This window comes from Pezoporus occidentalis, unplaced genomic scaffold (assembly GCF_034315485.1).
Source record: "Pezoporus occidentalis ecotype Australia unplaced genomic scaffold, CSIRO_AGI_Poc_V1 ctg9, whole genome shotgun sequence".
NCBI lineage: Eukaryota > Metazoa > Chordata > Aves > Psittaciformes > Psittacidae > Pezoporus > Pezoporus occidentalis.
In genome coordinates this window covers 8,295,577-8,320,443 of record NW_026916262.1, presented here as the reverse complement: position 1 = coordinate 8,320,443, position 24,867 = coordinate 8,295,577, and the positions used below count along the sequence as shown (strand labels likewise).

The 24,867-nt window shown below is 40.2% G+C and overlaps 1 protein-coding gene across 13 annotated transcripts in view; it reads left to right on the top strand.

Moving 5' to 3' along the window:
* Positions 1-24,867, top strand: part of ADAM22 (ADAM metallopeptidase domain 22) — a 131,213-nt gene that overhangs the window by 102,781 nt on the left and 3,565 nt on the right. The window contains exons 24-32 of one of the 13 annotated variants that reach the window (XM_062605041.1): positions 795-903; positions 1,844-1,934; positions 3,268-3,285; positions 6,131-6,325; positions 9,162-9,262; positions 9,833-9,899; positions 12,996-13,106; positions 15,223-15,309; positions 23,748-23,871. In XM_062605041.1, the coding sequence (XP_062461025.1) occupies positions 795-903; positions 1,844-1,934; positions 3,268-3,285; positions 6,131-6,325; positions 9,162-9,262; positions 9,833-9,899; positions 12,996-13,106; positions 15,223-15,309; positions 23,748-23,871 (903 nt within the window). Of the gene's footprint in view, positions 1-794; positions 904-1,843; positions 1,935-3,267; positions 3,286-6,130; positions 6,326-9,161; positions 9,263-9,832; positions 9,900-12,995; positions 13,107-15,222; positions 15,310-21,041; positions 21,760-23,747; positions 23,872-24,867 lie in introns of those variants that run through there. The other 12 variants (XM_062605043.1, XM_062605044.1, XM_062605047.1 and 9 more) reach the window with 12 other exon arrangements.

Genomic DNA, 24,867 nt, shown 5'->3' with positions numbered 1-24,867 from the left:
AAGTAAATATAACGCATAGCAGTCAAGGCATCTTAAACAATGAATCATAGTAAGTATGTATTAGTCTTACAAAATATCAATTGATTCTTTCACTTCTGTTAACTTGATTGATATTTCCTCAGGCAAGGTACTGAAGAATATAAAGGTATTATGAACTGAGAAACTTGGATCTCTGTTCTTCCAGATGTTCTTTCTCATTCCCTCTTTATTGTGTCAACAGCCAAGAAGGTTCATAAAGTTGCTGGATTCTGAGAGTTACTTTCCTCTAGAGAAGAGGGCAGTGAGCTGGCTCTTGGCTAGTGGCAAATTCTCTGCTTGGTGCACAGCCCTGGCAAGTCCCCTTGTCCTGCAGACAGTTTGAAACAGTGTCCAAGTCCCTATGGCTGAGCTGAGATCAAAGGAGCTGTTCTGTCATAATGTTTTTTGTCTTTTGCACTGCATTAGAACTCCCCTTTTAATTTGAAATTAACCACTTCATCATATTTTGAGAAAAAGAAAATAATTGTTGAGGTTCAGTCTCTGAAAGCAGTTAGAAATGGTTCTATTAAATATAGATTACATTAAAATATATGAATGTACATAATACATATTACACGCCTTTATATATAAAGTATAATAATAGATTTAATAGATATTTATATCTAATATATAAATTAAAATTTGTTGTATATTTAAAATGTTTTGAAAACTTTGCAGGCAAAATCAGTCTGTATGACTGTCCATGTACCATACATGCTAATTAGGGGACTAGATCAATTTTATGATTTTATTCTGAGCTGCGCTTTTGGCTGCAGGTTTGTAGCAATGAAATAAAGTGTGTCTGTGACCGATTCTGGGGAGGAGAAGATTGCAGTTCTCGCATCAAAGATGATCTATATTTTGATAAAGATGCTATCAATAAAGGTACGTTGTTATAATTTTTATCAGTAACTGGAGAGGCTTGGATTTGAGGATGGTTCATTGAGCAAAACCAGATCTCCTACTGTTTCAGTTAGCCTACAACATGATGCACCATTAGGAACCTCATTCCCTTGCCTTCCTCCCACAGCAGAAGCACTCAGTGTCTGAATGAGGTGTCAGACCTGGGGCTGGGAGCAAGTGGTGTTGCTGACAAGCTCTCATTCCACCGTTTAGGACTGGTACCAGTGTGTCCAGTTGTACCTTGTTTGTCCCAGTCATCTGAGTGGCCTTACAAAGTATATTAATAGATTAGGACAAGCAAAATGTTACTTGGACTTTTCATACGTAAATGGAAAAGTAGTGTTACATGATTGGTTTTTAGTTGTAAATATTTTATTACATAGCCAGTATGTGGTATGTTGGCACACATTTTTTGAGTGAAAATTTTTATTCATTTTAGGTTCACATACATGAGAAAGATATGTTGTGGAAAAATGAGGGTGTAAATGTCTTTTATTATAAATCCTTGTTAGGAGACAGCTTTACCATCTTCCAGAATGTCTTTTTTGGTTAGTTTATTCAGCTGTGGAAAGGATTTAAGCAAATCCAGTCACTTTTATTCCAATGTAAGCATGTATTTGCCAGGCATCTTATAAGGATATAAGCTACAGCAGTTTAATATTGATAACATTATATTGGCATACCTGGCACAATTTTCTCATGTAGCAAGTGTTCAGTTAAGGGAAACAGACACAAAGGTCAAAGCTTGATTTATGAATGATCTTTTTATGTCCATGGTATAGTTCAAGATTATATCACTGGCTGCAGTTAATCAGCCTAGTGCAAGTTATCCAAGCAGGCTTTTGAAAGACAGTGCATTTACTGGTTTTGTATATTTTTCTTCTAAAACCTTTTGTATTTTTCCCCTTTCTTTTGTTTCCAGGTGTTGTTAGCACAAATATAATAATAGGGGCTATTGCTGGCACCATTTTAGTGTTGGCTCTCGTTTTAGGAATAACTGGTTGGGGTTACAAGTAAGTAAATCGTGTTTTTTCTTAATATGGTTAAAAATACATTTATTCTATCTGATGTCTAATTATAAGAACAATTCAAGCATAATCTAAAAAATCCAAATTTTATTTGGATTCTATTTATACAGTGATGTTTTTATTGTATTAGCATTTTTCAGGTAATTCTTACATGTGTATGTGCTTTTGGAGAGCTTGATCCAGGTTTGAAATTTATTTCTTTCTTAGTTATTTAATTTTTTTGTAGATGATCATGTTTTGATTTTACTGTATCTGACAAAGGAAATACAAGATTACAGTCTGACTCAATTATAAATCTTTCCTAATGATGAAGTAAATTTAGCAAGATTAGCCTTCAGTCAGTCAGTAAACCATTTAACCATAGGCTTCCTTAAATAGATATTTATATTCAATGAGCTTAACCTGAAATTAATTCAGGCACTTTTTTTGGTAAGAGAGAGATCTGTAATTTGCAAATAAGGTGCAAGTTCTCCTGGTGTAGAACTGTCAGTGTTCCGCTCATTAGGAGGCAAAATGGATTATTTTAGCCTGACTGATCTTTTTCAGTTTCTCTTCTTTTGTGAATTTCTTCTAAAACCAGAGCAGTTTAGGTGTTTTGCATGCATTAAGAAAAGATTTAAGGTACTTACTTTGTCACCTGTATTTGGGTGAAACTGGCTCTTGAAGTTCTTCATCCACTGGTCCTTGGTGTGCTTGGTGGGAAGGGCAGGCTCACCTTGCAGGTGCTGCTGTAATAGGACGCAGCCCCAGTGGTTTGGCATAATGAACTGGCACATCCCCTCCTGTTTTGTTAGGCTGAGGAATAGCTCCAATACATAAGAAAAGAAGCATTTGGAAAAAAGCATGAAGGTTAGGATAGTAAAAAGGTAGGATATGCTCTCTTGGTGTATCACCCTTAGCTTCTGGCAGTATCTGGAAATCTGGACTTCTATTTTCAGTACAACTCCAAAAGTTAAGGTCTCATTTTGAGATCACACATAGCTAGCGGGATTAGTTTTTGAAGGTGGAGGGTGCACCATTCACTAACAGCTTCACAGTGAATAGACTTAAACTCATCATGAACTGTATCTCCAACTCAGCACTGACTTTAGCCATCAACATGAATATATTTTCCAAGTTTATTCTGATTTAGTATGATTAGTTCATAAGTGTTTTCTTTAGAAACACTTTGAGCAAAAATTTCATTCTGCATACAGAATGGATGCTATATGGTTGGTATTTTTTCCTTTTCTCTTTACTTTTTTTTCTTTTACTGACCATGTATACCTGCATACTCATAACTCATTCTTCTTTTCTTCTCTTCTCTTTGTATGGAAAGAAACTACAGAAGGCAGAGGTATGTGATAAAAGTAATGGAATGTATATTAGAAAGCTCTGAAAATTGCTCTACTTCTCTCTTGCTCATTTGTATGCTATAAAGAAATTGAAGTGTTGAATTACCATATTTTAAAGAATATTTGCTCGTCTATATGAAATTGGTATTTATTCTGTAAGTGTACTGCTTGAAATCCTGATTTCACTGAACTCAGTAGCAAAAAAATGTTTACTTCTGAGGTAGACAATCTTATTTAGGAAAACAGGAGAATATTTCCAATAAGAGAGACTGAAAATCTGCTATTAGAGATAAAAGTGTTCTTGGGAGGCTGAGAACTGAATAATTAATATCAACATGATGTTCGGGAGCCTTCTGAGACAAATTCATGCCTGGAGCTTCTTTGCAGTTAAAAATACAATGCAGTTAAATTGCTATGGAACTGAAGAGACCATTCTTTCCTGCCACCCTGCTTGATTGATCTGTAGCTAAAGCACAGTACTGTCTTCAGCACAGAGCTGGGCTTTCACCGTTTTAAGCTTGTGGCCAAAACTCAAACAGTTTCTAGTGACTTGGGTTTGGCTCCTGGAAGACCATCTCCCTTTGATCAGTCATCTGCCTGGCAGATGGGTCTTCTGGGAAGGACTTGGCTCCTTCCTCTCCCAGTGCCCCCAAATAAGAGTTTTTCACAAATTCCCCTGTTTTCTGCCTGTATCACTGCCTCCTGGTCCAAGCTGCTGCTTTGTTTGTTGCTGCTGCTACCCATTGCGCTTGTTCTCCATTCCCCCTGCCTGTGTAGTGCTTTCTCTGCCAGGCTCAAAATACTTGATAAAAGCGGAAGAGCACTGCCAAGTGCTGGTTGTGTACTATAAGGTCAAATAGGTGGCAGGAACAGGAGGAAGACAAAGCTATTGAAGTCAAGCCTTGCAGAGAGGTTGGTGGGTAGGAAATGTCACCCGGTACAAGGGAGGCAGCATTTCAGGGTTTGATGCTGCTTAGTGGAACACAATGTATCTGTAAATGCAGACTAACATCGCCATCTTGTCACTCCACTGTGCATGCTTCAGTGTTGGTTGAGGACAGAGCAGCTAAAACCTTGAAATACAGAAGGAGACTGCCCCATGCATGTTCGCAGTGGAGTCTTAGGGAATCTAACTTTTTCAAATTCCCTCATCTCTGGAAATCAGGATATGGACAGAGAGCTGTGAGGATGCAGTCAGTCTGCAGCTGTGTCTGTCAGCATGGGCAGTGGAAAACAGCATAAGCAAGCTGAAGCTTTTGAAGGTGATGGAGGATATTTCATAGTTGGTGGAGATATTTAATAATTAAATCTCCATGCAGAAAATGAAGTTCTGTGGGCTGACTTCTAAATAGAATAGTACTGGATATGTACAAGGAGTGCTCCATAAAAACAGATTTCCAGTGGAGTCTCCAGAGTGTCCTTTTTTTTTCATTTCCTAATAGTTAATGGTTACTCCTTAAAGATGAAAACAAGACATTGAGGTATTTCTGAGCATTACATAAGGAATGATATTTGGTATTGCTAAGCAATGGAAACGTGTCAACTGAAAGTAATAAAAAGAGCCAATTAGCAAGAATTCTACTGGCTGGGATAGTGTGTCTTATATGGCACAGCTACACGGGAGAAGTTATCTCTGATGGTGTAGCGATAGAACAGTTTGCTGGAGGAACTCTGCGGAGCAGAGCTGCCCACACTGAGTGAACTCCCAACACAGACATGTATCAGCTGAGGAATGGGACAGGAACTGAGACTGAGAGGTGTTAGAAGAGATAGTGTGGAAGAACTGCATTACACTAATGATTTCTGTGCCTTGTAATTGAATATTTTAAATACTTTAGGAGCATTAGAAATTCAGATATGGAACGAAGAGAGCCCCATTCAGGTCCGTAGTTGGACACAATCTGACTGTGAATCAATCTTCTGATAAATGTGCATCTTAATAAGGTAGACAAAAAAGGCCTTGGGAAGTGCAAAATTAAGTTGCTGGTATTATGATACAACTGTCAAAGTAGCTACTTGTACTAGGGAGGATTTTTCAACTTGATGGAAGTGTAACTGGAATATTTGCGTGGCAGTTTTTCTGCTGGCAATGAATTCATTATCTGCAAAAAACACTGCACAGCTTGATTAGGACTTTCGAAAGCATAGATGGTTTTATGCACCATAACCAAGCTTCTGGTACTGGAAAAGGATAAACTACTGTCAGATATGTGGGGCATTATTTCTGTATGTCTTGGCAGATGGAGTCTACTGAGGTAGATGAGAACCTCTGATACTGGCTTTATTTCCCATGCACAAGAAAACAGTTAATAAATGAGGTTTTTCTCCTCCTGAGTTTTAAACAATTCAATTGGTTGCTATTCTTGAATTCAATAATGGTCACAAAAATTAAATGGAAAGGATCTACCTCAGAAGGAAAAAAACATTCACTTTTCCTGAGCTCCTTTTTGATGCAGGTATGTTATTCAGCTCAGGCTGTAGCACTTGTACTGTACCTGGGGATGCTTTTTGCAATGAGCACGGTGGGCTATTTGGAATGTCTGAACATGGTTATTTGTCTCAAGAACCACAAACTATTAACTTTGAAAACTGTTTACCAGTGAAATGCTCCTTGTTTTCCCTTACCAAAACCACACAATCCACTTTTCTGCACATATCAGAAGCATGTGGGATTTTTCTCTCCAGATGGTTGAATTGTTTATTAATAGGATTATTGGTGTGGTTAACACGTTTCCTCTAGGATCGCTATCCTCGCTTCTTGTCCTTCTAAACTAATGTTTGTGCATGTTTGTGTGTGTGCTGGTGCCTGTCATATTTTCTGACTCTACAATGTTTATTATACTTTAGACAAATACCCCAGGGAGATTATGTAAAAAAGCCTGGAGAGGCCGACTCTTTTTATAGCGACATGCCTCCTGGAGTCAGCACAAACTCTGCATCTAGTTCTAAGAAGAGGTCTGCTTTTCTGTCGCATTTTCAGATTTCTACCTGTTCCATCACCCATTATTCCATTAGTCAGAACATTTCATTGTTTTGCAGCAGGTTTGATTCTTTCTTCTTTCTTTGTGGAATGTTTGAAATTGCATCCTTTGTGCTTTGATTACTGTTTTTTTCCCAGATGCTCTGAGCTATTTACTACAATTAGGCCAGAATAAACAAGTTTTCCATTGCAAACCAATTTTCAATTAATCAAATTTTCGTCATCTCCATGCTTGAGATTTGTTTTCAAGTAGACTGTAACAATAATTGCTTGTTAAAAAAAAAAAATTAAATAAAAACTCCACAACTTTCTTATACATGGTCATGTAATCAAAGAAAAGGAACACTGTCTTGCTTCAATAATAGTTATAAACATAAAATGTTCAATATAAATGTAATTTTTCTATTTTTATGTGTCGGTGTCATTAAGTCACTGAGTTGAACTGGGTAATACTCATGCTGTCTCACATTAAAATGACAGTACGTGCATTTTATTCCACTTGCTTGTCTAATTACTAAATGGTAACCAACTGTTACCTTAGAAGGTAATTCTACAGAGACTTCCTGTAGTTTTGTGCTTGCTGTTACAAGTAACCAAGGCGAGCATTAGATTTTGCCCTTGATCAGATTTCACTAATTCTTTTATTGTTCCAGTTACCTTAAGAAAGGGGCAACATTTTAAAATGGAAAAACCATTGAAAAGTGTTGAGAGTGTTTTGTAATTGTTAAGGTCATTAGATCACGATGCTCACTGTCCCTCTGCAGTTAGAGATCCTTTAATTATGAAAATATCCAGCTAGCACTTTAAAACAATTTACAGGAAGCACTGTGTCGGGGGAGGGATAGACAATCCTGAACTGCTTCATAAGAAAACTGCAATTCAGTTCTCAGTGCCTTACTGAGCAGCCTATAACCATACAGCTGATGAAGCCATTTTCTTTGTTGTTATTTCAAAGAAAGTAGAGAGAAATGTACGGGAGGGATACACTTGCAGTAACATTTACTATTTGGGTATAGCAGCTTAATCTAATATGCAACTTCTGTCTATTATAATGGAAAACTGTAGCAGTGATTAATTAATGATTTCTAGTTTTAAAATTCAGCTTTTTAGATGTGTGAGTGGATAAATTATTTTTTTTCAGGGAACAAGCATTAATTTTAAATGATGCACTGTTTGTGTTGTAGAATCTTTTCTCATCTGGATAAATTTTGAGAAAAGTCTCAGGCAAGCAAATTTTCATAGCTTTGTGTAAGCAGGTTTGAGTACCAGTTAGGAAAAAAAAGTTTGTTTTTCAATGAATGTCATTTAATGTGTTTCTTCTTTCATTCAGTATCTGTGTTTCTTTTCATACTTCATTTCTTTCATATGTTTATTATCTGTTCAAAAAAGCTAATGGTTTCTAAGGTCTGTCTGTACTAGAGAGTTTTGTTGTTCCCCACCACCAGTTCAGGTATGTTGTGCACTGTCAAGTCTGGAAAAGTCTGACAAATACTCCATTAACATTGTGGTGGAGCTGACATAGTCTTTCCATGCAACTCTTTGAATGCCCAAAGTGCTATTTCCTGCCTTCCAAGCTGGTTTTGATTTGCTCTGTGTGCAGATAGGGATGGTATCTCTTGCAAGATGACTGGGCCATTAGCTGCCTGTGTTTCTCCATGCTGGAAGGCACTATGAAGCGTTAGCTGGTATTCAGAGGATGTTCAAGGATTAAGACACAACTTTATGATAACCCTTACTATTAAGAAACACCAAAACCAGAATATAGCAAGACATTTGTGAACCTGAAAACAGACCCTTAATAAGAGAAAATGTTAAAAAAATCTGTCAGTAGATCTGTTGCTTCTCAGACCTTTCATGCTGTAATTAAGTTTGAATTGATGAAACCCTGGGCTTACTTCAGTGTGATTGTGGTTTAGCCTGGTTTTCTGGAAACTGAGGAGCATCTCTCAGATGCTTGCCCTCCAAGGAAAGCAGAGGCTGAAAAATGCAAGAGTATCCAAACTTAGAAACAACAGAAATAGTTCCTTTAAGCAAAAATTCTTTGTAATAAATAAGACATCTATTCTGACCTGTTTTCTACTTCCTCTTGTTTTCTTCTCTTTTGGAAATAATTGTAGATCTCTGGCAAAGAGCTCAGCTGCAGCTGTAGTTCAACAGGAGGGAGCCTGTTGCAAAATCCCACATGTTGGACGCCACCACCACCCACACCTCTAGCTCCCAGAGGAAATACAAAAGGAAAGAAAAATTTAGGTTTGCACCAAGCACCTAGATATAATGACTGGTGTTTTGGGTTTGAGTTTAGCATTAGAAATGCATAATGTAGTGACTGGCTGACAAAACATAATAAAAATTCAAAATTAGCAAGCATGAGTTATCCCTCCTCCACTGGAGCTACCAGCTGTGGGTGGGAGGATGCTCATCACAGATTCCCGGGCCCCTGAGGCTGGTAGCAGTGGGGTGAGGGAAGCAGTCCAGGCTTTCTTATAGCAGCACAGGGAGGGAGTGGGTAGCTTGCAGGCAGGGTGTGCTTGACGGTGAGATAAAAAATATTGAGATGAGCACAGTTGGAAGAGCATCTTCCAGCTACAAACTGGGGCAGATCTGCAAACCCAGAGGAAATCTGGTGTGTGTTGGTGTTTGTGCTTTCCACAGCAGACATGCGAGAAGGCAGTGCTGAAGCGTGGTTCTTGAACATGGGCACACCAAACCGCTGCAGGGACAGCTGTGTAGCATAACTGCAGCATTTAAACAGAACTCCTGGAGGCTCTGCTAGTGCAGACAGACCTTAGGCTGTGTTGTGTCACTGGCCTCGGGAATGTAACCCTCTGAACCGCTGAGCTAACACTGATGTGAGACAACACCCTTAACAATAACCGCATCTGAGCCCTCCTATTCCAGGTCAAATGGATTATCTCATTCCTGGAGTGAAAGGATCCCAGACACAAAACATATTTCAGACATTTGTGAAAATGGGAGGCCTAGGAGTAATTCTTGGCAAGGTAAGTGTGAACCTCTGTGCTAGCCGCAGTGGAAACCAGCCTCTGCACCATTGCTGCTCTGCTGAAAGTTTAGCTGATCTTAGGACAGCATCATGCCCCCTTAAAATTGTGCTAATTGTTATTAACCTGAAATGAAGACTTAGCAGCACCCTACACAAGTACTTTTTTTACACAATGCTTTGTGATGTAGAAATGACATTTCTCCCGTTCCTCTAGTGTGAGCTAACATGGAAAAGAGAAGGAAGTCTACTCTCACTCTTGCCAGCTTCTGTGATTTTGTCAGGAAGTGTTTAGTATTCTTCTTGTAGTGATTTTTTCAAATGAAAGCTGAAATTAAGGAGTTTATTGCTCTGCACAGCTGCAGTGAAAAGTAGAGAAAGATCATCTAAGTGTCAGGTTTAGCTGGTCTGAGGTAAATCAAGAGGGACTGACCTGTGACTTTCAAATGCTTAAAGCTAATGAGGTATGACTCTTTTGCTGGGGATGCAAAAAGAATATACAGCTTGGCATGGGATGCAGGTGAGTTTCAAGTTGTTTTACTGTCTGTCTTTATCCTTTGATTTCTTTCAGGTAATATAGGAGGAAACAGAAAGAAAGTCAGAGGCAAAAGATTTAGGCCACGGTCTAATTCAACTGAGTAAGTCTGAACTTATGAAAGCAAAGCCAAAAAATACAGTTTTCATATTTGTATTTTGTAGAAGGAGATTAAGAATACTGAGAAGTAGACAGCTACATTATTGCTCTGTGGCCCATTCTGTTTGACGATTGATAAATCTGGTAAATGATTTGGTTAATGTATTTCAACCTCTTTTAATGTATTCTTTAAAAATTAACTATCAATTTTCTTTTTTATGTAGGCTTCCTCCCAGTCGTTCCCATAGCAATTCCCAATGATGGTGGCAGCCTGCACCATCACTGCAGGCTTTTGTCTACAGTAAACTGCCATTGCTGAGTGTATCCTGGTTCAATACTGAATTTCTGATAACCTGTTTCCTACCGTTGTCTTCACCTTGGGTTGGGCCATTGCAGAGTTAGAGATTTATATCTCTGCGTACCTGCCTGGAGGTTTTAGGGGAGATACCATTCTGCTCTGAGAGTACCCTGAAGTTTATCCTCACATAAGCCTGAAACAGCCAGCCTTGAGTAAGCTTTGCAATAAATGCATAATGAGAGTCCTTACAAAGCAACTGATCCCCAGGCCTCTCCAGTACGACTTAGTGTTGCTTTCTTATTGATTTATTATTTGTATTTACCAAAGAGCCCATGTATGCAGTGTTCCCCACAGGGAAAGAGCCTGCCTTATGCACTTCAGCCTGCTGGTTGAGGCTTCTTTTGTGAATGAATAGTGAATGGGTGAAAACATAGCCTCTGGGATTGTCAAGTGCTGGCCTGCTCTTATATATCCCACATGGGAATGACCCCTTGTTTGACTGCAGTGACGATGATAGTGCCCTTTCCCCTTATCATTAATACTAACTTGCACCTCTAAGGGCAAATGGGCTTGATACCAACCCTGCTGGTACTAATAATGCTAACTCCTCTCTGGGCCCTGCTTTCTTCAGTTTGGGGATTTTCAGTTTATTCTGAAACTTTTCTTCCACTTGTGGTACACTGTCTTGAGGTGAGTAGGCTCAGAAAGGTTCATAGAAAATACCCTCTAAGTTACAGCAATAATAGTTTAATGCACATTGCAATTAAAAAATTGCATGGGCAAAATGGCAGAAATTTTAGCCCTAGATCCCTTGGAGGAATTCATCTATCAGGTGCCCCTGTGCTCTTGGTCTTTATGCTGATAAACTCTTACTGAAATGTTATTTTGCTCATTTTCTTTTCTCCTTGCATGAGACAGTTTGATGAAAGCAAAATTAGTCTGATCAAACTACCAAGAGTACAAGTGAGATTGCACATTCTTCTTTAAAAACTTGTCCTGTGCTTTCCTTAATTTTCCAATTTTATTTCTTAAGGAAAATTTGTTTAAAAAGGTTTAAGTTAATGATATGATTATTCTGTGATTCAGCAGAGATGTACACTGAGACTGAACCAGTCCATAAAGCATGCTCTTTTTATCCTAGAGCAAATGTAAATATGTGGGAACAATATTGGTTTCCATAAAAGAAAAAAAGCCCAGTGGGCATATTGTTTCATCTGTGCTGCTCAGCTGGTATTTTATGTATTTGCTCTGAGAAGACTGGAGCACTAAACAAGCGGGTAGCAGAGACAATATGAGTTGGGAATCTTTTTCCCTTTCTTTTGTTTTTTTTTGTTTTTTTTTTTTTTCTCTTTTAAAGGTGTCCCTGAATTTCCACTTTAATTCTCTGCTTTCCTTTGTGCTACTTGTTACGGCCTCTCAGCCCAGCAGCAGCCCTGGTGCTAGAGGGAGGCAGCGTGTACTTCCCAAGGGCTGTGCAGTAGACTGTTAGGGACAAAGCACAGTGTGCGTGTTCCTGGGAGAGACCTGTCAGGCAGGAAAATGCTCTGTCTCCTGATGGGGTCTATCCTGGACTGCATGGGACCACATGGCTTGTCTGAGCCTCCTTGGCAAGCCTGTCACTTCTTGGAGAGAGAGCTCCCACTGAATGATCTCCATGGACTGTGTCAGTTTGGTGGGGAATGGAGAAGATTGCCAAGGGCACAGAGTGGCCCTCGTTAGAGGGATAACTGCCTTTGTGAGCAGAGAAAATTGGCTGAGAAAGATCTAACTGTGGCCAGCATTTACTCATTTAGGAAAACAAAAAGAATTCTGGCTGCTTTGAGGATGCCTCAGAATACATGGAGGCTTTTTCCAGGCAAATTTACCTTCTTACCTTCTCTGTGAAACACAGGAGAATATTGAAATCTGCTCTGAGACTGTGGATGGGATTTGGAAAGTCCAACTGTGTTACAGCCCTGGGAGTCCAATGAAGCATACCTGTTGAGATGGAAGAAAGGGGTAACACTGTTGGAGACAGTGTAGTTAGCCACTAGAAAATCGTGATCATTGTGCCATACCTTGTGCTGAATTAATTTTTTTAAGCAGATGCTCACTAGTACAGTTGCCTACAAAATGATTTGACATAAGCATGAGTCTGCAGTAGCACATAGTATGCACAAGATTTTTGTTTTATATAGTCAAGCAGCAGATAGAAACTCATGCTGTTAATCATTTATCTTAAGTACCGAGCGAGGTGTGAGCCCTGTAGCCCTCATGAGCAGCACTGACAGGAGGGGGGCAAGCATGTTGGGCAGATCCTGAAAAATGGACAGCTCATATGTTTGTGCAACTCCTTGTACCTAAGAGGTACACGAACAAATCTTCCGCTAAGGATATAGCTCTATGGAGACTGCTAAAGCTCTTTTGGGATGTTTTTAATTGTTTTTACATGTTTTAAGACAAAATTAGTTTTTTTTTACTAAAAGCAGATGGTTCAGTTCACACAGAAGGAATGCCAACAGGCCGAATATTTCTGAAGATTTTTCAGGAGCAGGGTTGATGAAATGGCCTGATAAAACAGGCTTTCTATTAAAAGCAATTAGACTTATCCAGGAATGATAATGAGAGTTTTCTGAATAAGCTGACAGTTTAATTGAGAACTTGTGTTAAAACAAGTCCCAGGGAACACGCGTTTTGCCAAATAGTGGTTCTGACCTTTGTTAATTTGCACTGCTTTTCCTATGAGCGTTTGTCTTCCTCGTTGTAATAACTGATACAAACATCTTTGGCTTAGACTTTCTATTATATATTGTCTTTTTGCAGCAGGGTAACCCATGCATCTGAGCCTGGGCTTTCTCTCGCCCACCAAACCCCGGCCCAAGGCATAAGCCCAGGGGGTTCTGATCACCCCCAAACAGGGAGTCGGGATCACAGGTCAGTCTCACCTGCCCCTGCATTCTGGGCTGTCATTTTATCCTGTGAAAAGTCCCTTCCCTCAGTATACAATAGTTTCACTGTGGCAAAACGCCGTGACTGCTTGGAGGTGCTCCTGCTGACGCAGCGCTAGCTAACCTTCCTCCTCGCCAGCCTGAGGAGTATTGAATACTCTTGAGCCCAGGTCTTTTGCCTTGTTGCATGTTGCGCTACAAGCCAAATGGAGCTGTTGGTTTAGCTGTAGGCTTACATGTAAGGACACCTATGTTTTAAAGTGGAATTTCTGACAGAAAATGTGCGTTCTAATGGCCACCACTAATAAATACGTGGCCAGAAAAATCAGCCTGAAAGCTTTCTAATGGTCTCACATAGTGGTCTGCAGTAACTGGAGTTTAACTTTTCTGTAACAGATGAGTTGGTGAATGACGGTCTGTAATACAGCCTGACCCAGGAAACCCTGCAACATGATTGTGCAACAGCTGCATGCTTTGATACCACGTTACACTTTGTTTTCTAATACAGGAAGCCAGATCGGGAGTGTTTCATGGTTACCAACAGATCTTTTCAAATATGAAAAAGCAAGTCAAAAGTACTGCAGCGAGTACTAGAAAATGTGTAGTCACACCTACAATTAAAGCTAAAGCAGAAGTTTATTAGTTCCTGGTGATGCTGGCATCAGCCTCTTGCTTCACTTGTGGTTTCATCATTGCTGCGCTACAATTTTTGACGTCTTCTTTCCCTAAGAGCCCAAGCTGGAAAGCATAAAGCACTCCTGATTCCTGATAAATAAGCAAGCTGAGGAAGCTACTTAGAAGCACTTGTGGCTGAGGGCGAGTACTTTCTGAGAGCTGTGGCTGTGCTTGCACGGGGCGGGGAGGAGAAGTTCCAGAGCAAAAAAGGAGCAAAAGAAGTCGAAAAAGTGCTGCCGCTTTTGTTGTCAACGTGGTTTGAAATATGGTAGGGGCTGAACAACATGATCTGGCCCAACTTTTTTTCATCTGAGCAATCCCTTGCGAGGCCTGTGCCCATGTGTGAGGTCATTGGAGTCACTCTCATAAACAAGGGTGGTTAGAACTGGCCCAGAAATACCGAAAATAACTTAAGGAGGAATTGTCTTTCTTTTTTTTTTTCTTGGTTACAATTTGTTTCTTATTTCAGAGTGTGCTAATCTCTATTATATAATTATGATTATCACAAATAATTGTTAAATTGTTGCCATTCTTATACAACAAAAGCAGACTTTAAATTGGACCAGGGAGATGCCTGTTTCTACATTGCCCTTCTTTCTTAACATGACAGAGGGGGAGAAATTTACTCATCTTGTTATTGAGGGCTAAGAAGAAACCAGTTACGAAAAAAATTTCTTCTTCCCTGTTAGTATTACTGTCAGATAATTAAACACCATCTTTATTTCATAATTTTCATGTAACTGGGTATGTAGCTCAGACTTTTTACCTGAAAAGTGTGGTTTTGGTATTAATTGCTTCTGTAAAATATGAGATAACCCTGCAGCCCACCTCCATTAAAGCTTCTTGTGGTCCTATACCAAATTAAATGATCGTTGAAAAATCAAGAAGGGTATTTGCACGTAAGTGTAAAAATTGCCACCGTAGTGTCCAACAGTTAAAGCCTTTTAACACACTGAGGCTAAAATTCATTCCTGTAGAAAGGGCCAAGCCAAAGTTTCTGTTCTCATTTAGCTATGATCTTGCAATTTATTCTAGATGGGTGCAAAAGTGTGTCTTCAACAAGAAAACCACAGGATTGGAGTCAAAATGACCCTTCATCCTTATTCTGAGATCATGAAAGGAGTTAAAATCATGATCTTAATGCTGGCCCTCTGCATAGGAGTGAATTTTACCCTTAAGACATTAAATGAATGATGTATTCCAAAAAGTTTCCAGATTAATCAAAGATATGAGCCTTGTTGTAGGTCAGATTTTCTCATGCAGTTGTACACGTTGCCTAGTCCTCACCCAGCATCCATACTGATTTATTTGCCATATTCACTTGCATTTTGGGGATGAAGACATCCTTGCTAAGCTTGTGCTGTGTGTTCTCAGATTTTCTATTCTTGTTCTTCTGCTTTCTCTGTTCCTTCCATTGCTTTCTGCAGGTATTTAAACCCATGGTTCAAAAGAGAATATAATGTAGCTAAGTGGGTAGAAGATGTGAATAAAAACACAGAAGGACCATACTTTAGGTATTTTGTAAATTAATTCTATATAATTTTTAAGAGCTGTTCCAGTATATACAAATATCTTGGGACTCCTACCTTGTATAAATCAATACAAGTTACTGTAGGTGCAAAGGGCCCCTCTTCTTTTGCTGCATTTTGATGTCTGTTTTTGGCTTCATGTGCAATTTACAATTCTTTTTCTGAATGTTTTTATGAAGCCATTGAAAAGGGTGTGTGTAGTGCATGCGTTCCCACCATCATCTAGAGCTTGTGGTAGCTTTCTCATCATTTTATGCCAAGTAGTGTTTCATGGGCATGAGACATATTTATCACTAATAAAGTAGTATTAAATAGAATGTAATTTACTAAAGCAAGTGGTTTCATAATACACTGACTCTACCCACTGTCTTATATAGTGCATACTAAAATTTAAATGAAAAAAAGAATAAAAGGTAGTGGTATTTTACCCTCAGCCTGCAATGAAATAATTTATATATTGTAATTGGAAAACTAAATGTATGAGAATATACTCTGTGCTCTATTTATCGAACCATCAATGAATCTGTTACAAGTGAGTGTAGGGTTCACCCAAAATGTCACTTGTTTTTGAAAGGGGAAAGTGTGTATTATTTGATACATTCCAAGTTAAAGAGAAGAAAGATGATGAGACTGGCCTCCCTATTAGACATGAAGCAGGAGACTGAGAATATTTTAGTAGATTCCCAAAAGACACAATCCCACAGCTGAGACAGAAGGTTGTGTCAGCAGAAAAAAATCAGCTAGCATGGGAGAGAATGGGAGACAATTTATGACAAATACTATAAAATGTCCAGTGTGCATTTGGGAAAAAAACACATGATGGAGGTGTATCGCAAGTTGCTAATGAAACACTTCTATTCCAATAGTAACACTGGCAGGTATTACACAGGGAGGGAATTTAGCAATTTTTAGATTTAAAAATATCTCAAAGTCTTAAAAGAGCATAAAGATGTCACTTTTTAAACCATTTATGTTTGTTTTCAAGAACTCTTAAATCACAAAGTAAGTTACAGAAAGGCTTTCTGATGAACAAACAGGACAAATGAGGTAAATTTAAGCCTGTCAGTCCCCATCTCATTCCTGAACAAGGAGTGAAAATTCCTGACATGAGAATCCAAGGCTTACAGGAAGTCGTGATTGTGCCAGCCAGCATTGAGCAGGTCTCTCTGTTGGTGCTTGGACATTCAGGCAGGGTGATGTGAGTCCAGTAGTGTTACCATTGCTTGCTTTATCATTGGGATACAGGGTCCAGTTGTGGTGTCTGCAGTTCAACAAGCGTGTTCAAAAGCCAGGAAGTTTTAGGCTCTGAGACACCTTGGAAGGGAATGCAGGTCTTCAAGCTGTTCAGTTTAATGGAGCAGCTAAATGCTTACCTGATCATAAAATCCACATAGCTGCTTATGGAGCAAAATCTTTGTGGGAAGTCCTTTAGACTAGCAGACCAAGAATGATAATGGCCAGAAGTCACTGGAAGGTGAAATTAGGCAATCTCACAGTGGAACTGAGGTGTGTTTTTATTTGAAAACCTTTTCCTAAAAATGCCCTCTTGAACTTTGTTGTTTGCACAAGGCCATCCGTCACCCACCATAACCTAACCCCATAGCTGTCTTTCAGGTTGTTTGTATCAGAAACCGTCTGGTTGCAATAAGCAAAGGCATTGATGAAATACGAAGATACCATTAGTTTAAGATACGTTACTTGAAATAGTTTAGTTCAACAGGTTTAAATTCCTGTGTGAATACTCTTGATTTAATTTTTGTCTTTTAATATCAGTATATCTTGTTATTTAGTAACTAGATTAAATTGATGGAGTGTGCCCTGCCTCTGAGGGCTTTCAGCTCTTGCACTGAATGAGTCACATTTCTAATTATATTTGAGATAAATGAAGTGTTTTTTTGCATGTAAATGAAGATTTAGCTGACCCATGTGAATTTTAAGGCCTATATATTGGCAGAGATGAAACATAAATTAAAAATTTTACATTATAGAAACTTTCTAATCACTGCCTGCAGCAGTAGCTTTAGAAATGAGAAAGAAACCAGAATAAATTTAGAAAACTGTATATGTAAACTAATTGAGGTAACCATGGGGAAGTGTTCTGCAGGCACATTTATGGAAGGCAAAGGATCGAATCTTCTCCTGGGATGAGTTGCCATGGGCTTAAAGGAAGTTGAACTGAACAATTTCTCCCCAAAACTCGGTTACCATTTTGGTTAATCTGTCACGGACAGGAAGACACTGTTCCTAAGAATGGTGTGTCTGAACATCATACGGAGGGTTTGTGAAGTGATTCACAAACAAACCAAAACAAATCATGTTTGATAAACCCAGGCTGAAGTCAGACTGCAGCTGATACTACATTTTAAGAATCATAGCCAAGGATAAGCCATTCACACCAGATAATTAGCTGAGTAGTATTTTTGTTTCTGATCTTTGATTTCTCTGTTCTTTTCAAGACATCCTGAAAGTAGCACTTCTGTTTTGCTTTTCTCCCTGTAGTTTTAGGAGTAATGTGTTGATGACTGGTGCTGTTGCAGGTAGACTTGAAGTAGAATCAGGAAAAATGACAAAACCACTTCCTACAATTCCTAGGAACATTGCAGTTTTTAGAAAATAGAGATATTAGTCTTCACAAAGACTTGCTCCATCAGCTTAGAAAAGCATCTGTATAAACCCAGCCTTGTCTCTCTGACACCTGGTGTCCTAGTTATTTTTTTTTTTTGTCTACAAGTCTAGTGGGTATTTCTATATAATTACTTTTTATTAATGATAGTAATAATAGTAGCTGGTGTCCCTGGCACCAAAAGGCTCCCAGCTGTGGGATTCCCTTCTGTAAAAAAAATGAGATCTGTAAAGAAAAATCTCATTTTTCTGCTCAAAGTCTAGGCTAGATTTTAATTTTACATGCCAGGCCATAGCAGTGTAACCACAGCAATAAACCCAGGCAGGAAGCCTTGCCCTTATTTTGGCTTTGCTGCAAGGGGCACTGTTCTACCAGTGTGACTCTATTGCTTGTTTTTGTTACTGCCAATTACAGTGGCTGCTGCACAGATTGACCTCATAAAATATGGTTATGGTTACTTGAAACCCTTACTGAATCTCAAAAGACTCAGGAACCATGATTGTATCAGAAAATAAACTGTCAAAATCCCCAAATGCAGTATTTCCATAGGCAGTTAAAAAAAGTCTAGAAGGCACCTTCTGAAGCACCGAGCTGCCTACATTTGAATTAATGCAAATATTTACAGAAACTGAGATTCTGTAGGAGTTAAGTATAAAAATAGTTTACCAAGAAAACAGGTTTTTTAGATGGATACCCAGGACACATACCCAGAAGGAAAGTGGCGGTCCTGTATCAGAAGGGCACTGGCAATGGGCATGGAAGGCAGGAAACAACAGGCTATCGTTTCCCTCCTGTTTTTAATGTGCCTTGGTCTTCTTGCTGTCTTCTTCCTCTATTTCTTGTCAGCTGATGATCAGCCAGAGTTGGCTCTGCTGCTCTGCCAGGTTCGTTGCCTTCCTCTGTGAGCATCCAGCTGAGGCCAGAGCTGTGATCAGCCATTAGTTCCCGGCTCTTCCTGAGGCAGCTTTAGACTGTGCTTAAAGGAAAAGTTTTCCCTATTACAACCAGAGCGAAACGCTTTATTAGACAATGGAAATGGTGTCTATTGATGTCAAAAGGATCAGGATTTCATTTCAAGAGTTAGGGAGAAGAATTCAGTAGAGCATGTGAATGCTTGCTTCTGGGGCCTTGCTGTGCTGTGCTTAAAGTGGACAGCTCAGGCCACAGCCTTTGCCTCTTCTGCAGACCCCAGGAGCTGAGCCTCCTCTCTGCTGTTGCACTTTCTGAGGAAATCTGCGCATCTCTGGGTTTTAAAAGGAATGGCATTTAAAATGTTAAAATGCTTAGCCACATCTAACTTTCAGATCCCAACTTCCTAATGTAGGATAATTTAGGCTGATGATGTCCTACAAAGAGCTGAACCCACGGTACCAAAGGATAGGTTGGGTTGGTAGTATTTACATGTGGGCTTGAAATGCTTTCAACAGGTTGAATGTTAATTTAATTTCATTAAATTATTTCAGTCTGCAAAACAGAATCAAGTGTAGCTTACAAACAGTTCAGATCTGTCAGGGCCACCTGCCTTTGGTATAGCTAAAATGACACTTGAAGTCATAAGATGTTCAGTTGTGTGACCAAGTGACACATTGCAAACCATCTCTTGTGCGCCAGCACTCTCCCCATTCAAGTGAGGAGAAGACCAAGCAGGCAGGCTCCTGGCTGCAGGACAGTGCATGCAGACCTTCTCCTGCTGCCACGCTGTTTTGTTGTGGATCGCAGGTCTTCCCACACTCCTAGTTTCAACTTCCAGGACAGAAGATGGGTGTGAAGTGGCCACTACATCTTGCTTTGTGGTCAGAAATGAGAATTCTTGCAGCGCATTGGGGTGCATGGCTTCATTTGGGGTTGGCAGTGAAACCCCTGGATCTGTGTTGTGCCATGTATAAGGCAGAATGAAGTTTTAATTTCTTGTATAGATTTCAGCTGGAAGCAACATTTGTCATGAAAGCTAATGGATTTGATAGCAGGAGAACTACAACCCCAGTGAAAGCTTAAATGGATCCCACCCTTGATCAAAACTGCAAAGTTTTGCCTCCCTTTAACCCCAGCATTACCTGCAAGTGTCCCTTGAATGCCGTTCTTTTCCATCCTGTAAATGAGAAAAGTCATGCCTGGCTCTTTCTCATTTAAAGTATATGTAAATCTGGGATACACAGCACATACACAATTGCAGGGCATAACCTGAAAGGTGATCAAAACCACCTCAAACAACTACGCTTACCACAGGTGTGTGAGCTCGGTAGTGATACATTTTCCCAGTCTCACTAGATGGCACCAAAGATGACAAAAACCAGCATGTAACTGCGTAGCAGAAATAAGTGGCAAGGCCCTGTGAGGGGAGGGCAAGGTCATTTCTGTCAGTGTGCAACTGCATTCTCGATGTATTTGACTGTAGCTTTGCATGTGCAGGTGAGCAGCAATGTGCCTACCGAGCTAGGTGTGCAAACCATAGTTGAGCCGGCAATGCGAAGGGGTGTTGAGAAAAAGGAAATGTAGGCAATTACACTGGAGGTTCTGGGCTTCAAAATCTTTTGAGCAGGCAGTGTGTGTTTTGAGTTATGGTACAAAGCTGCCTGGCTAAAGGCTCAGCTAGGGATCCTGGTCAGATGACTTGCTGTGTGAGGAAAATATTCAAGATGATACCCTATCCTTGGGGTATCCTTGCTGCTTCCAGGATCACCTAAGTAGGCTGATGGACAGGTAGATTGGCCATGGCTTTCCTTCTCATCATGTCCTTCTCTTGCGGTGCCTAAAATGACCCTTCATGGGAAGAGCCTGTGGCCTGCAGGAGGCGATGTTGTGCCTGATTGTGGTGCAAAGGATGGAAGATGCCTTCATTCTTTGTGCCACCTCCGGGCTGTCGTATGTATATAAGCAGGCTTCTGATAGGGCTCGCCAAGTCAGATCTAACACTCCCAGTGTTCCTTGCTTATAATCTCCATGTGCATTGTTCTAAATTTAAACATGAAGATTTAAAATTCTGCTGCAGCTATGGGACAAAATTAATGAATAATTGATTACTAATAATATGTAAAATCTGCTCCTCTTATCTTACTCCCTTCCTCTTCCCCTTATTTTTTTTTTTTTCTTCTAGATCTACTAATAGCTTATTAGAAGTCTTTATTAGACCAAGTGTGAGCAGAGATGAGCTCACTTGTACAGGTAGTGAGCAGCAGGGTATTGCTGAGGACTTTTCCCTGTTTTTTTGGTTTTTGTTTTATTTATTTTAAATAACTTGTTTTCTTGCACGTGCAGTTTGGTGCCCAGGTCTGTGCTGCTGGATATCTGAAAACCTTGTTTTACACTGCAGTAGCTGTTTGTAATTTTCTTCCTGAAAACATTCATTTATGTCCAATTCATCTTAATGGGCAATCAAAGTGCATGTGCTCTTCCATGTTTGGGTAATTGTAGCAACCTTAACTTTTTAAGTGCTGTTGAACTTAGGGGTTTCCTACCGTATGAGGCATTAGAGCATCATGAGCTAGGTTAGAGAGCTCTCACCATATGATTTCCATTGACACCTTGTTGCTTGTGGCTGCCTTTAATCATTGCTTGTATGGGAGACAAGAGACTGCTCTTTTAGGGAGCTAGACACAACAAAATGATATACTAGTCCAAAATAAAAGAATAATTATTCAAAGATAAATAAATTTCACTTAATACTGGAGATACAAAACATTTCCAGACACAGAAGAGTCCCTGCCTTGTCTGTAATCCTTTGTAGTGGAAGGACCTGATTCTTTTAACCCTAATGCCAGGGAAGTGGGACTGTGTGCCAAGGGTGGCTCCTGTGGCTCCTTGGTATCAGTGATGTTATGGAGTTTAACCATGCCAAGTGCAAGGTCCTACACCTGGGTCAGAGCAATCCCAGGCACAGCTACGGGTTGGGCAGAGAAGAGATTCAGAGCAGCCCTGTGGAGAAGGACTTGGGGGTGTTGGTCAATGAGAAAATGAACATGAGCCGGCTTCAGTGTGCACTCGCAGCCCAGAAAGCCAACCGTATCCTGGGCTGCATCAAATGGAGCGTGACCAGCAGCTCGAAGGAGGTGATCCTGCCCCTCTACTTCACTCTCGTGAGACCTCACCTGGAGTATTGTGTGCAGTTCTGGTGTCCTCAACACAAAAAGGACATGGAGCTGTTGGAACAAGTCCAGAGGAGGGCCACGAGGATGATCAGGGGACTGGAGCACCTCCTGTATGAAGACAGGCTGAGAAAGCTGGGGCTGTTCAACCTGGAGAAGAGAAGGCTGCGTGGAGACCTCATAGCAGCCTTCCAGTATCTGAAGGGAGCCTATAGGGATGCTGGAGGGGGACTCTTCATTAGGGACTGTAGTGATAGGACAAGGGGTACTGGATTTAAACTTGGACAGGAGAAGTTTAGATTGGATATGAGGAAGAAATTCTTTCCTGTTAGGGTGGTGAGGCACTGGAATGGGTTGCCCAAGGAAGCTGTGAATGCTCCATCCCTGGCAGTGTTCAAGGCCAGGTTGGAAGGAGCCTTGGGTGACATGGTTTAGTGTGAGGTGTCCCTGCCCGTGGCAGGGGGGTTGGAACTAAATGATCTTAAGGTCCTTTCCAACCCTGTTCTATGATTCTGTGTTGGCAATGGTGCTCATCACTGGCATCTAAAACTTCACAACACGCAGCCCCTGCTGCATTTGAGGGGCTTGGAAGACCTGTCTGTAGAAATCAAGGGAAACCTTCCATCTTCAGGGATGTGTTAAGGTCAGAAGGTAGTAGGTAGCAGTGCTCAGGGAGGATCTGGAGGATGAGCCTGCACTAGTGGGAGGCCTCCTTAGAAAAATGCCCTCAGTCTACAAAACAGAACAAGAAGGGCAGGGTAGCTCAGTTTTATTATTTTGAGGCTTTTTTTCCCTTTTATTTTGCCCAGGTTTAGAGCCTGATAGGAGCCTCTCAAGTGGGAAAAGTGCAGAATCTCAAAACAGAAGCATAAGAGTTTTTCTTTATCTAGACAGTAAATAAATAAATAATAAATGAAATTTCAGTCAATAATGTGCTTCTGCCTTATTGACATGAAAAGAATGCCTTTCATGTGATACAAACATTTACTTGCTCCTGCTTACTCTACTCACCTTGTACAGAAATGCTGATTGCCATTGACTAATCAGTCCATTTTTGTATATTCTCATCAGACTCTTTCTTTGGCTGGAACAATATGCACTGTATGATGCTTGCATGTACAATAATCTGTTATTAGCACTTTGTATATGCCTTTGTTACTTCACAACTAACAGTTTGGCCTCTGAGTGCATGCATTTGTGTAAATGTGTTATTAAATAAAAGATTTATTTCTATCAGTTTAGGAGATGTGTAAGTTATGCATAGAGACACTAATAATTGCCATTTAGTCACTGGCAAAAGACATTGTTCAGCTTGTATTTATACAATTACTGTTTCTGTTTAGGCTTTATAGTGCCATGTTTGTCTTTTAGTTCCATATTTATTCAATTGCAGATCTGGTTTGTTAATTTTATAATGATTAATTACAGTACCATATAAAACATTTTAAGAAATTGGTTTTGTTATACAATACAACTCTAATACAAATTAGGAAATTTTATTTTTTCTTCCAGTGTTCCTGTAAGCTATAGATACCATTATTTGTATTATGAAATAATTAGACTACTGATCAAACAAAAAACTTTATCCCTCCCCAATATTGACCTAAATGATAAGCTATATACTTGGTTCTGAACCAAGCTTCAGAGTAATGGCAGTTGCTGTTGCAGTGCTAGGACCCGAAGACATCACATTTATTTTGTGTGTTTCAACATCTCAGGACACTGTCTCCTGCAAAGTCTCCATCTTCGTCCACTGGATCTATTGCTTCCAGCAGAAAATACCCTTACCCAATGCCACCTCTTCCTGACGAGGAGAAAAAAGCCAACAGGCAAAGTGCCAGGGTATGTGTCCCTCTTCTCTGCGTTTCATCAGTGACTTAATTTACTGGTAGTTTTTCAGAAGGAAAGTGTGGCAGATCAGCATCTTTGACTGACAGTGAGAGCAGGAGTGGCATTTCCTTCTCACGCGTAACTTCAGAGGCTGCTGAAGGCTGAGCCTGTGGCAGTGATTAGGGCAGCCTCAGTGGCTGTACTTACAGATACCTGTTCACGCTGGTGGTAAACATGCCCTGAAGCCCAGATTCCACTAGTTTTCTTATTTCAAGCAGAGTGTGCCTGGGGCAGCCCTGGAGCAGGTGGTGCTTCTGGCTGTCCTCCCTTACCCCTCCTGGGGAGGGGCTGATGCTGCCAGCAACTCTCATTCAAGCTGGGGGATAGCTGCTTTCCGGCTTTATAGAAAGGTGTCAGAGTTCCAGTTAAGGAGGATGTGGAGGGCTTGCATCAGTCTCTTGCAGACTTGGAGGGGCTTTGCTGCTTTTTGACCTGAGCCCACTATAGCTGCCCAGGGTAAGCAGGAACCACTGGAACATGCGATGGATAGCGATGCTCCACACAGAGAGATTTCCAGCTGCTGTGGAAAGGCAGCACTAGCTGTTGCTTCCTTTGTGCCAATTCAGATACAGCAGATATTTGAATAAGCAACTCCCCCCTCTCTCCATCCCTAAAATTTACTTTAGGACCTTTACTTGTGATAGCTTTGGTTCATATTGATGCAGACAAGATTCACATCACTGCTCTGTCCTTTTTGTAATGAAAAATAGAGTCTGCTGAGGGAATCTGCAAGCTGCTGCCCCCATTCCTGTTTGGAAAACTCTCTGAGAGTGAGAGATTCTCTCTACACTAATATTAGTTAGCATAATTGTAGGGTAAAAGCTGTCATCAAATTTGATGCTACAACGATTCCTTCAAACTCTGCACTCCAGCTGTGGACATTTACTGTGCTAACTACAAATCATGCTGAAATGCTGAAATGACTTTGTGGTCTGAACAGTTACCCAC